Below are 14,464 nucleotides of genomic sequence, written 5' to 3'. Positions count from 1 at the left end.
ATGTTGAATCTGAAGATGTCTCATATCCTCACAGTATAGAGAGTTATATTTTATGGCTTAAAGAGAAATTTGGTATTATAGTATGAATTCTGTCAATGCTATTGAAGGACAATGATAAATAAAAGAATACAATATAGGAAATATGAAAGACAAGGACAAAGAAAAACAAATCAAACAGAAAGTGATGAGTCTAAAGAATACACCATAGCATAAATCAGCTTGTGATTCTTTTCCAGGATTTCTTCATAGCAAGCTTGACATCCTTGTTTCGGAGGCTATAAATAAGAGGGTTCAACATGGGCACCAATAAAGTGTAAAACACAGAGAAAAATTTTGCCTGACCCACAGTTTCAGCAGATGATGGATTGACATAAGCAAGAAGCCCAGATCCATAGAAAAGACTAACAGTTATGATGTGAGACCCACAAGTACCCAAGGCTTTGGACCAACCCTTACCTGATGAAATATGAATGATATTGAAGAGGATCATAGCATATGAGACTAAGATAATGAGGCTACATAAAATGATAGCTGTACCCACTGCAACATAATTCATAAGCTCATTGGCATACGTACTACTACAGGAGAGATGGAGGAGAGGGGAGATGTCACACGTATAGTGGTTAATTATATTAGAATCACAAAAACTGAGCTTGACCATACATCCTGTGTGAGCTGTGGCACTAATAAACCCCATCAAATAAGAACCAAATATTAACAGACAACAGATCTTAGGAGACATAACAACCTGGTACATTAATGGCTGGCCGATGGCCACATAGCGATCATAGGCCATTGCTGTCAGCACATAACTCTCAGCATTTACAAAAACACAGAAGAAAAACAGCTGAGTCATGCATCCTCTGAAGGAGATGGTGTTCTTCTCTACAACAAAACTCATCAGCATTTTGGGGGTAAAGACCATTGAATAACAGAAATCAATGAAAGACAGGTTGAAGATGAAAAAGTACATGGGGGTGTGAAGGTTTGAGTTTAGGCAAATGAGATTCATTAAGCTCAAGTTGCCCATTACAGTAGCTGTATAGTTCATCAAGAACAGAACAAATAAGGGCAGCTGGAGCTCAGGTTGGTCTGTCAGTCCCATAAGAATAAATTCTGACACTGAAGATCTATTTTCCATAGTCATTTACATCATGTGTGGCACCTGCAAGAATAAGAATAGAAAGATAATATTAACCCATACATCATCTCTCGCTGCAAGAGCAGAGTTGGGTTTATTACTTTCCAAATATGAGTGACGGTACAAGGTGTCCTAATTGCTAATTTCTCTTTCCCCTACCCATGATTTGTTTAGCTGTCTAGAAAGTTTCTGTGAGTTTAAATCTTTTCTTTCACTTACCATTTACTAAGAATTGTGACTAAAAAGCTCAATATATATTTATTCCTTAAAACATAGGTTAGATATATGACATATAGATAGATAGATTGATAGATAGATAGATAGATAGATAGATAGATAGATAGATAGATAGATAGATAGATAGATACATAGTTGGGTAGACAGATAGATACGTGCTTTTGAATGTAAAATGTCAAGATAAAGACAATGCAATTCTCACCTTTATTCACCTTGAGCCTTCTCTGACATTGGAGTTCATTGTGTCTTCCTTTACACTGTGCTCAGAGAGCCAAAGTTGTTAATAATGAAAAAGGTGATAATAATCTGTGCAGATTGTGTGCCTCACTTCTATCAGAGGTTTGCTGGGGACATTGATATACTTTCTGTTTGAGAATTTTACCAAGATTCTTGTCTCATGTAAAAAAGATTATAGTTTTCTCATATGAGTCTTCAATATTTCATAGTCAATATTTCTGGAAAACATTCATTAGAAGCACAGAAAATTATTCCCTTTATGAGTCTTCTTTTGAATTAGTCTCTTGATGGTAGAAATTGTTGAGTCTGTGCCATACAACTAATGTCAGTTCTTTAGAGACTACTAGAGATTCTACTCCATTTATAATTTCCCAGCAGGAGTGTCTATTCCCTAGGGAAGAACTATGAGTTTGTCATCTCTTCATTAAGTTTTGCAGAGCTCTACAAGAGGAGAAGTCCAGGGACATGCTAACTATCCATCTGTAGCTTTCCTATGTTTTCAAATATACAGTATTGAGCAAGTATTAATATCATATAAAAATATATTTATGAAGAGGATAAAAGAATATGAAGACACACTCAAGATAGTACAAATTTACATTAGAAAATTTGTCTTCCCAGCTATGAAACTGTACACTAAGCTGATTCTTGTTTTGGTCCATCTGTATTTTCTTATGAATAACTATAAATATTGATAAAAATTGAGAAATCTGGGCTAATAGTAAAGTTCTAGGTTGACATACAGAAATTTGAAAGTACAATTTATATAAACAAAAATAATTATAAAATACATAAAATAAGAAATCTATTATATTTTGAGACAATTTATACCATATTTAGAAGTTTACTAGATATATGAAAATATACTAGTATGTGTTAGTGTCCTTATACTGTTTATATGCTTACTCAGAAAAATAAATTTGTTCTTGCCTAGACTCACATGCAGTAACTAAATTCTTCCCATGCTGTTGTCTTGCGTAGTGGAGACAAAACAGATTTTTGGCTTCTACCATCCCATGCCATGCTCTCCTCTTCTCGGCCATGCATACATGAACCATAGCCTAAGATATTTCTCTAGATATCAAATATGGCATACTTTATATGCATGGCATAGTAATTGGGCTCAGAAAATGAAGTGCAGAAGTGCATGGTGTCATTGGGATTATTTTAAACAGAAGCACATTGAACACGTAGAGAAAGGTGTTTAAGAATAACAGCCTGGCAATAGTGACTCACGCCTTTAATCCCGGCACTTGGAAGGCAGAGGCAGGCAGATTTCTGAGTTCGAGGCCAGCCTGGTCTACAGAGTGAGTTCCAGGACAGCCAGGGCTATACAGAGAAACCCTGTCTTGAAAAATCTTACAAACAAAAACATACAAACAAACAAAAGAATAATAAGAACAATCATGCACAATACACATAAAATTAATGTGTAAAATCTCAATAAAATCTTACAAAAAACAGTGTAAGATAAGAAAAATACTGGCATTTATGGATATGTAAACATAATTTTTTACATTATTTATTAAGTTATTTATTTACTTTACAACGCAATCACAGTTCCCCTCCTTCCTCTCCTCCCAGTCCTTCCATCTCACTTCTCCTTCTCTCCTTCCCTGAGGAGAATGGGGGCCTCTCATAGATATCAACCATAGCAACTTGGAGTAGAACCAGGTCCATCTTCTATTGAATCTAGAAAGTGCAGTCCAGTTAATGCAAAGGGATCCAAAGGCAGGCAATGCAGTCATCAACAGACTCTGCTCCTGCTTTAGGAGCTCCACATTAAGAGTCAGTTGCATGACTGTTACATACATTCAGAGGTCCTAGGTCCACCCTATGCCTGCCCTCTGACTGGTTTATGATGTCTATAAACTATATGCCCAGGTTAGTTAATTTTGTAAGCTTTCTTATGGTGTGCTTGACCCCTCTGGCTTCTTCAATCCTTCCTCCTCCTCTTCCACAGGCTTCCCAAGCTCCACTTGATGTTTGGCTGTGTGTCTTTGCATCAGTTTCTATCAGTTGCTGGGTAAATCCTTTCTGATGGATGACAGTTATGCTAGGCTCCTGTCTGCAAGCATAGCAGAATATCATTAACAATGTCGGAGTAAGCTTCCTCTGATGGCATAGGTCTGCACCTGGGACATTCACCGATTGGTTCTTCTCTCAAATTCTTCATCTTTTACCTCTGCACATCTTATAGGCAGGACAAAGGGTAGGTTTAAGGTACAAAGAGTTCCAGCTTTCAGTTTAGAAATTTTATGGGACTCCTGAAAGTGTAAATGATTAGATCTCTGATTCTGTGCCTTATTTAGGGTCTTGCTACTTTGTTTGTTTATTGTTGGCTTGGATTGTCCAACTTTGATAAGTTGGTTTTTTGTTCTATCTTATTATGTATTTTATTTTGTTGTGTTTTATTGTTGTCTCACAAAATCCTGTTCTTTTCTAATGAGAGACAGAGAATGAATCCAGATTGACGGAAAGGAGGGAAGAAGAAGGAGGAGTAGAGGTTGAAAAACTCTACTCAAATTATACTGTATGAGAAAAGAACATATGTTTAAACAGGGTGGAGGTTAAGAAAAATTCATTAACAGCATTTTCATCAGCAAAGAATGCTGATATTTTTACCAGAAAAATTGAAAGTCAAAAAATATCAGAATCAAAACACAAAACTATATTGCAACATAATTTTGTCAATATGTCTTTTAAAGAATATACAAGTCTTAAGATAATAGAAATCAAATCAAATTTACCTGAAGTTAACAATTTGCACTTTCTTGCTGGAGATGATTATAGATAGATAGATAGATAGATAGATAGATAGATAGATAGATAGATAGATAGGTAGGTAGATAGACAGACAGATAGATAGATTAGATATACATATATTTCTAAGGAAATAAAAAAGCTGAATAATTTCTTAACATATTACTGTGCAAATTGTCATGAAATAAAATTTAAAATGTGATAAGTATACTTCTTGACAACAGTGCATATGAAAATTAGTATAGTTTAACACTATAAGCAATTAATGTATAAGACATTTACATTAATTAATGTATAGTATTACACTAATTCCTTTTTAGAGGCACATGGCTGGGTTTGAGCTTACATGCCTAGAAAGAATATTCTGACTTGCAATGGATGTCTTTCTGAAACTTGGAAGACATTACCTGATATTGATGGTAATTAAAAACAAACAAACAAAAAGAACAATTGAGTACAGATAAGAATGTTCTTATTGTCTCATCTCATCTATGTACCTCTTGAGTTCTGCAAACACTGCATGGTATTTATATTTCTATCACCAATAATGAGAACAACGTTCAACTTTTGTTTTATAAAAGAACAGTGTAATATAGATAGTCTCATTTAAAAAACAGGTCAAAACTTATTTCAAATTAACTGAAACCTAATTCATAATTTGCTTGAACTAATGTGCAAATAAGTAGGAAAGTTCAAGTTATAGCTAAGAAAAAAGCAATTAGTTGAATCATACCCACAATGAAAAGTAATAGACAGCCAAAGAGACCTGTCATAAACACATTTCATGGTTAAAAAGAAAAGGAAAATTTTAATTAATGGCATGTGATTAAGCTGTGGAATATTTGTCCTGATGTTACAGAAATAATGATTATAATTTCTGAAATAAAGATACTGAAATAGTTTAAAACCTCACACACTCACTCAAATCATGAGATAGTGAAACAAAATTTCAGTTGAGAAACATTCTACAAAGCTCATAGCTACTATTGTGAATTTCAGTTGTCCAAGTCCTACAACATATCTAAATTGAAGATAGTTACTACAAGAAAGAACAGAAGTTTGTGTTGGTGTGGCCCCAAGGAGGCATCTGGATGAAACTCAGGAACACAAACAGAACTTTAGGAAACCAGAAAAATTGTGAATAACAAACACACACTGAGATATGTGTGTCAGAATTTAGTTTGCAAGTATAGTATTGATAATTTTTTGTTTCTACCTTAGTGAAAGGTATTTCTCTGTAGTTTTTATTGGTTGTGTCTTTATCTAACATTAGTATTAGATTGATACTGCCTTCATAAAAGATTATAAGTGTTCTTAAAGTTTTTATTTGCTTTCATAATTTAAGACACAGAAGAATTTTTTCCCCAATGGTGTCTCACTGGGTTTATAAACTACACATAAGTACAAATGCTCAGAATTACATGGCCAGAAGAAAACAAACTTATTGGTGTTTCTGTTTATTTTTCTCTCCTATTTCTTTCTGTATCTTTTTAATTTATTGGCTTTCTACTTGATTTGATGATTTTCAATTTGGTGGTTTTGTGGGTTTTTGTTTTTGTTTGTATTTCTGTGTATTTCCTATGAATTTTTGTTTGTTTTCTTGTGGGCTTATTCTGCTGCTGCTGCTGCTGTTGCTGTTGTTGCTGCTGCTGCTGCTGTTGTTGCTGCTGCTGCTGTTATTATTATTATTTGTTCATTTTGTTTTCTAAAGTGGGAGAAAGAAGAGTAAAGTTTGGTGAGGAGGAGATCTAAAGGATCTGGAAGGAAACACAGACGTGTGGGAAAATTATGAGAATATATTGTGTGAATTTTAAATGAAATATAAGTATTGGTTGTGATATTATTTGAGAATCTGAAAGAGTTCTGCTGCAAACTCATCTGTACCTGTACATTTTTCTCTTGAAAGGTTTTATATTACTGAATTAATGTCCTTCTTTGTGATGAGTCTCTTCTACTTAAGGTGGTAATCTCTTCTTGGCTTAATCTTAGTCATTTGAAGATTCATCCATTTTATTTAAGGTTTCTACATTAATGCGATATAGATTTTAACATTATTCCCTTATCATTTTCTGAAAGTTTCTGATGTCTATTTTAATGTTTAATGTTTCCCTATTTACTTGTGGTTATGTTTATTTGAATCTCTTATTTCTGTTTCCCTTTCTTTTTTATTTCTTAGGCCAAGGATTATGTGTGAATGTTTTTTATCTTTTCAAAGAGTCAGATCTTAGATTTTTTGATTTTTATATCATTTTATTTTTTTCTATATCACTAATTTCTGCTCTGGATATTATTGTTTGCTCCAACCTACTGGATTTGTGTTTGTTTTGATCTACTTTCTGAAAATTCTTGAGTTGCATTACTAAGTCATTTATATGTGGGTCTTCTGGTTATTTAGTAAAGGCACATAAGCCTGTAAATTTCCCGCTTAATGTTGCTTTTAGTGTGACCCAGAGGAGTTACCACTCATTGTACCAGAATGTGCTGTGTGAGGTATACAAAAAATGTAAGTAGTCCTACCAAAGATAAATCCTATTAATAAACAATATTGATCCTCCAAAGATATTCTTAATGGTGCAATAGTGGCCATTGATAGTAAGCAAGAACTATGTGATTGTTTTGAAAGCCCATTTAAAGGGGTAGTCATTTAAACAGTACTGTAAACAGTCAACTACAAATTATTACTGCCATTTTCTTAAACCAACCTAATTTCTAACTCTAATTCAAGTATTTGTTCTTTAGCTGTCATCCTTTATCAAAGAAGTTTCTTTGGCAGAAGATGGTGACTCTTACAGAGATCCATAACTATCCAAAATACAGAGAAATTCATACCAACCTCAACAGTACAACCTCTACCCATAAGTCTAAGGGAAAATGATGGCAGAGGGATTAGAATAGTTGTTAGAACCAGAAAATAAGAGTACCTGTGGGTAGATGATATCTTCAAGACATAACAGAAAAGCTGTACCCATGATACCTCAACAATATGGTTGCCTTACAAGGCCTAGATAATGAGGGCATTTGAGGAAATTTTTACAAGGCTCTACCCATAGATGAAAAGCTACATGCAATGGTTAGTTGTTGAGAATCAGAAGACTCACAAGATTTCCATGGCCATACATATCTTGACTGTCAAATTTGAAGATGTTGCCCTTTATATTAATGTCATTAAGAAATTAAAATCAATTTAATTAAGCTTTTATCCAAAGATGGATTTAATATATACTTAACATTTGTTAATATGGAGTTATGAAACAAAATTTCTCATTCCAATTATGTAAAAGGAGATATAATGGTGCAGAAATTAGGTAAAAATACATGTTTACTCTGTCCATATTTTTTATAAATATATATGGAGTACCTCTAAATACTAACTGTCAAATTAATTTACCTCTAAAATTTATCTTGTATCTAACTTACTTGTAGTGCTTGAAATTATAATTGAAATAATTTATCTATAACTATTACCAAATTTTGATAACATCCATAACTATGATCAAATGCAGACTGATTAAAACGTTAAATCAATAATTTTTACCAGGTAGATATAAAAATAACTCCTGTAAAACTAGTCTCTTTAACTTGAGAAAACCTTGTCAAGTGTATTTGTTTATATTTTCTCCACCTGTCTCACATGATTATGTCGCACCCAGACCACAGAGTGCACTCTATTCCTGTGATTCATATTATAAATTTGCAAGTTCCAAAGAATTCTGAAAATGAAACTTCTTATACCTGATTATCTGTATTTGTTAATTATTCTCTGCTCTTATTAAAATATGTCAAAATTTAAACCAATAATTTTAATAACTTGCTTCTCAGATACTATAACAAATGAAAACAAAAGAAGTGCATCACAGCATTGATAATTTATTTTGAAAATAATGATATATTTAAATGTAAAAACATAATTAATATTGCTTGAATATTTCACATCAATAAATTAATAAGGTTAAATTCATGTTCTAAATTTGCTTTTCTTTCTAAGTCTATATTACTAATCTATTACTTCAGAACTTTGAAAACACCATGATCTTGAAGTAGATATAACAATTACATTTTGAATAATCTTTCTCTTACTACAGCATCTTCATGGATGGGTATGTACCTGAATTCATGCAAACTTAAGGTAAAAACTGATGATGTACCTTCTATAGTAGATACACATATGAATATTTTGTACAGCATAATTTATATTTTATTGTGAACAAATAATTTTGCTTCTCAGTAAAGTAATTATATTTACAAAGCTTCTTAAAGTATACATTTTATCAGAGAAATATTGACAAGCTTCACAAAAAAAGCTTGATCAAAATACTCAGCATTACTGTCCTTGAATGATTGATCATGAATATGAAGAAACAGTTTAAAATCTCACTTTGTAGCTTTCTCCACTAACTCTACATCAAAGTCATGTTTTTGTATGGGCATTTGCTTTTATAACTACTTAGATACTCATAATTCCTATTAAAGTTTTGTGGATAACATCTCTAATATAAGCAACTTAGTTGGACAATCATTCTAATACTCCATCATTTGGATTCATACTGAAACAACTTTCCAAAAGTTCTTTGTCCCTTTACCACTCTATTTCTCTACATTGTTTTTTCATAAATAAGTATTCTTTTAAAAAACATTTATCTGGTTATCTCTTCTTAGAAAAAATACACAAAGGCAGACACTATTGCATATGCCAGCAAGATTTTGCTGAAAGGACCCTGATATAGCTGTCTCTTGTGAGGCTATGCCAGAGCCTAGCAAATACAGAAGTGGATGCTCACAGTCATCTACTGGATGGAACACAGGGTCCCCAAGGGAGGAGCTAGAGAAAGTACCCAAGGAGCTGAAGGGGTCTGCAACCCTATAGGTAGAACAACAATATGAACTAACCAGTACCCCCCAAAGCTCGTGTCTCTAGCTGCATATGTATCAGAAGATGGTCTAATCAGCCATCATTGGGAAGAGAGGCCCCTTGGTCTTGCAAACATTATGTGCCCTAGTACAGGGGAACACCAGGGCCAAGATGTGGGAGTTGGGTAGGGGAGCAGGGTTGGGGGAGAGTATAGGGGACTTCCAGGATAGCATTTGAAGTGTAAATGAAGAGAATATCTAATTTTAAAAAATTGGAAAAAACGAGAAAGAAACAATATGCACCTAAACTTAATGATTGGTGATAAAATAGAGAAGACTCAGCTTTCTAGGTTTTATTCATAGAATTTAAAGCATTCTCATGGATTTATTTTCATTAAAATGATATAAAAGAAATATATAAGATAGTATTATCTTTATGTGTAAAATATATTAGACCAAAGTCTTTATCTGGAACAGGTAATGAAGATCAGCATGGGTAATTTTAGAGTGTGGAAGAGTTTCAGATCCAAGAATAGTGTCACAAAGCTGCCTGCCAGATGATGATGACAACGATGATGATGACAATCATCATCGTCATCATCAAAGTGGTAGTGGTCGTGGTATGGATGCTTATGGTGTTGGTGTTATTAGTTCAAGTTTGGTGCTGCAACTCTGTGTGTGTGTAATATAGTAGAAATTATAAACTGAATGATAGAAGTGATGAAAAGGGGAAAAAGAAGACAGGAAGAATAGAAGAAAGGTAATTGGGGAAGGAAAGGTATGAGAAGACCCTACCATATAGTGGGAGACTATGCTAACAAACATTTACCTCAGATTGTGATTCTCTTCATGGTTCTCTTTGCTGCAAGTTTGACATCCTTGTTCCTGAGACTGTAAATAAGAGGATTCAGCATGGGAACCATAAGAGTATAAAACACTGAGAAAAATTTCCCCTGATCTACAGACTCAGCAGATGCTGGTTTGACATAAGTAAGCAGCCCAGAACCGTAGAATAGACTAACAGTTATGATATGGGAACCACAAGTACCCATGGCTTTGGACCAACCTGTAGCTGATGACATCTGAACAACATTTAAGAGGATGGAAGCATATGACATTAAGATAACAAGACCAGATGCAATGACAACTATACAGGCAATAAGAGAGCTCACAAGTTCATTGGCATAGGTACTACTGCAGGAGAGCTGGAGAAGGGGAAATATTTCACACATGTAATGGTTGATGATGTTCGAGTCACAAAAGCTGAGCCTAATCATGCAGCCAGTATGAGCCATGGCACTTGCAAATCCCATTAAATAGGACCCAATCATTAGCAGGGAACACATCCGAGGAGACATAAGGATGGCATATACCAATGGCTTACAGATGGCCACATAACGATCATAGGCCATTGCTGTCAGCACATAACACTCAGAATTAACAAAAAAGCAGAAAAAGAATAGCTGAGTCATGCATCCTGTATAAGATATGATGCTTTTTTCAGAAACAAAACCCATTAGCATTTTAGGGGTACAAACAAATGAATAACAGAAATCAACCAAGGACAAATTGAACAGGAAAAAGTACATTGGGTTGTGAAGGTGTGAATTCAGACAAATAAGAACCATTAAGCTCAAATTTCCCATCACGGTAGCTGTATAATTCAGCAAGAACACAAAAAACAAAGGCAGCTGTAACTCAGGTTGTTCTGTTAATCCCATAAAAACAAACTCAGTCACAGAAGAGTCATTCTCCATGGTCATGTGCATTATGGTGTCATCTGTTGGGAGAAGAAAAGCAAGTAATGTTACAAGGAAAATAACTTTTATCAGACAAAGATTTTTGGTGGATTTGGTAAGCACAGTATTTTGTGAATATGCTGCATGGCATTCAATTGTTGCAACACTGGTTGAATCCTGAGAAATTCCCAGTCCCTTCCTTCCCCAATTAGGATTTGTTTCTTCCCAGAGAGAAATCTGAATAAAAAATTCTTTGTGTCTCTTGAACATACTTTTCCCCTACTCTTAATTATCATTACAGATCAGAGATTTTTGAAAAGAAAATTAAATAAAAATTCTAGAATTTATACCTTTTTGTCTGAAGGAAAATTATCAACACAAGTAGAATCAGCGATCAGTTTTGTTCCACAGAGACTTTATAGCTACTGCATCAAATGGACCCTTCTCCATGTCCTGAAGAATCCAAAATCTTTGATGAAAAGGATGGTAATACCCATGTGAAGATCTGTCTCTAACACCCTACCAAGGTTACACTGTGGAATGTGTACTTCTGTATAATATTTTCATTAGAAAATCCTTCTTCTTGCCTGCAGAAAGAAAATAACATCCTTATATGAGACTGGAAGACAATTTCTGGTTAAAGTGAGAAGCTATTTTATGATCCAGAGTTCCGTGAAAATTGTTTAGAATCCTGGAAAATTATTCTCTCTTTAATATTTCCTCACAGGTTTTATGAGTCCCTTGAGTGAATAAATTACTGAGCCTTCATTTACATCATGCACCAAAAACAGTGTTGGCTCATTTGAGATTCAAATTTGTGCTCAATTTATAATTCCCCATCAGAAATGCTGATTGACAGAGTCCTGGGTAGTTTGCTTTGAAATCTTCATCACAGTGTTTTGCACAACTCTTCAAGAAGAAAGTTGAGGGACATACTACATGCTTTTACTAGTAATTTCTAATAGGCACCAAGGACTGTATTAATACATACTATAATATAGATTATTATTCTACAATATTTTGTAAACAGTAAGTTGAAAGTCAGATATCCGAAATTCCTCACATTGAAACTGTAAAAAGTTATGAATCTTACTAACTTTTATTTATTTATTTATATTTATAACTGTGCATTTTATGTATATCTATAAACTGAAACACACAAGGGAAGGATTAGGTGAGGTTGCAGTGGTAGAATATTTACCTTACTTGTAGAAAGGAGTAGATGTACAAACATCTATATTCTGTACCTCAATAAATAATAGCAATAACAGAATAAAATGTAAATGGAATTCACAGTTCATCTAATATTAATTAAATGAAATAATTTATTCTATGTGTTAGAACTCAGATAGATATATAGAAAGAAATTGTTGATTTTTTCATCTTTCTTTGTTCATATAAAAAAATTCTTATCCTTGGAATTATTACTATTTAGATTGGACAAGTAATTGTGATGCTGTTCTGTATAGCATAATAAACAACATCCTTACTTTCTTCCCATTTTATACCAATATTATCCTTCCCATTACCACACCAACAGAGAATTATATCCAACAAAAATACTTAAAGCATTATTGAATATTCTATATGTACCATAGGAAGTCCTTTAAGATAAACTGACTTTCAAAATGAGAGGTTAAGCCCTTCGGATCTGTGCCAGCACTGGGTCACCTTGGGCACAGAGTCGGCAGAAACTCCCAAGGTCCCTAGAGGACAGCTTCTGAAGCAGACCCCATTTCAGGCTCTAGACATCTGGGCACCTTCCCTGCCAGAAGAGAGGTGTCTGCCCCACCCAGGACAGTTTGCAGGAGCACCAGGGGAAGACATCTTGGTTCCCAGATCCCTCTGAGACTAGTCTGCTCAGGTGAGAGTGTGGACTACAGAAGCTAACAGCTTCTGGGACAGGCCAAAGTGACACAGCTTCTGGGACAGGCTCTGTTTTGGGCCTTCATCTTCTGCCAGGACGCAGGTCCTAACACCAGATATCTGTGCACCTTCCCTGCAAGAGAAGAGCTGGCCTGCAGAGAGTGCTCTGACCACTTAAACTCAGGAGAGAGCTAGTCTCCCAGGTCTGCTGATAGAGGCTAACAGAATCACGAGAGGAACAAGCTCTAACCAGAGACAGCTATAATAACTAAGTCCAGAGATTACAAGATGGGGAAAGGCAAACATAAGAATCTTACTAACAGGAACCAAGACCACTCACCATCATCAAAACACAGCACTCCTACCTCATCCAGTCCTTGGCATCCCAACACACCCAAAAGCTAGACCTGGATTTAAAAGCATATCTCATGATGATGGTAGAGGACATCAAGAAGAACTTTAATAACTCACTTAAAGAAATACTGGAGAACACTGTTAAAGAGTTAAAAGTCCTTAAAGAAAAAAAGGAAAACACAACCAAACAGGTAGAATTCCTTAAAGAAAAACAGGAAAACGCATCCAAACAGGTGATGGAAATGAACAAAACCATACTAGACCTAAAAAGGGAAGTAGACACAATAAAAAAAACCCAAAGTGAGACAACGCTGGAGATAGAAACCCTAGGAAAGAAATCTGGAAACAGATGAGAGCATCAGCAACAGAATACAAGAGATGGAAGAGAGAATCTCAGGTACAGAAGATCCCATAGAGGACATCGGCACAACAATCAAAGAAAATGGAAAATGCAAAAAGATCCTAACTCAAAACATCAAGGAAATCCAGGACACAATGAGAAGACCAAACCTACTGATAATAGGAGTAGATGAGAATGAAGATTTTCAACTTAAAGGGCCAGCAAATATCTTCAACAAAATTATAAAAGAAAACTTCCCAAACCTAAAGAAAGAGATGCCCCTGAACATACAGGAAGCCTACAGAAATCCAAATAGACTGGACCATAAAAGAAATTCCTCCCGACACATAATAATAAGAACAACAAATGCACTAAATAAAGATAGAATATTAAAAGCAGTAAGGGAAAAAGGTCAAGTAACATATAAAGGCAGGCCTATCAGAATTACACCAGACTTTTCACCAGAGACTATGAAAGCCAGAAGATTCTGGACAGATGTTATATAGACACTAAGAGAACACAAATGCCAGCCCAGGCTACTATACCCAGCCAAACTTTCACTTAACATAGATGGAGAAACCAAAGTATTCCATGACAAAACCAAATTCAAACATTATCTTTCCATGAATCCAGCCCTTCAAAGGACAATAACAGAAAAAAAAAATGCAAGAACAGAAACCATGCTCTAGGAAAAGCAAGAAAGTAATCCTTCAACAAAGCTAAAAGAAGACAGCCATGAGAACAGAATGCCAACTCTAACAACAAAAACAATAGGAAGCAACAATTACTTTTCCTTAATATCTCTTAATATGAATGGACTCAATTCCCCAATAAAAACAATTAGACTAATAGACTGGATACACAAACGGGACCCAAAATTTTGCTGCTTACAGGAAGCCCATCTCAGGGAAACAGACAGATACTACCTCAGAATGAAAG

At 34.7% G+C, this 14,464-nt stretch overlaps 2 protein-coding genes across 2 annotated transcripts; both read right to left on the bottom strand.

The window, feature by feature from the left end:
• Positions 1–214: 214 nt before the first annotated feature.
• LOC110288234 (olfactory receptor 8C8-like) lies at positions 215–1,171 on the bottom strand. Its single transcript, XM_085828247.1, has one exon. The coding sequence runs from the start codon at positions 1,145–1,147 to the stop codon at positions 215–217; it is 933 nt and encodes a 310-aa protein (XP_085684373.1). The 5' UTR covers positions 1,148–1,171.
• An 8,885-nt stretch (positions 1,172–10,056) lies between these two features.
• Positions 10,057–10,995, bottom strand: LOC110288230 (olfactory receptor 8C8-like). The gene has a single exon (XM_021154633.2). It carries the CDS (start codon positions 10,993–10,995, stop codon positions 10,057–10,059), a length of 939 nt encoding a protein of 312 aa, XP_021010292.1.
• Between the last annotated feature and the right edge of the window lie 3,469 nt (positions 10,996–14,464).

The sequence above is a fragment of the Mus caroli genome, unplaced genomic scaffold, assembly GCF_978045245.1.
Source record: "Mus caroli unplaced genomic scaffold, Mus_caroli_1 scaffold_11, whole genome shotgun sequence".
NCBI classification, from domain to species: domain Eukaryota; kingdom Metazoa; phylum Chordata; class Mammalia; order Rodentia; family Muridae; genus Mus; species Mus caroli.
Note: the sequence above shows the minus strand (reverse complement) of the source record. Positions and strands in the feature narration are given on the sequence as shown.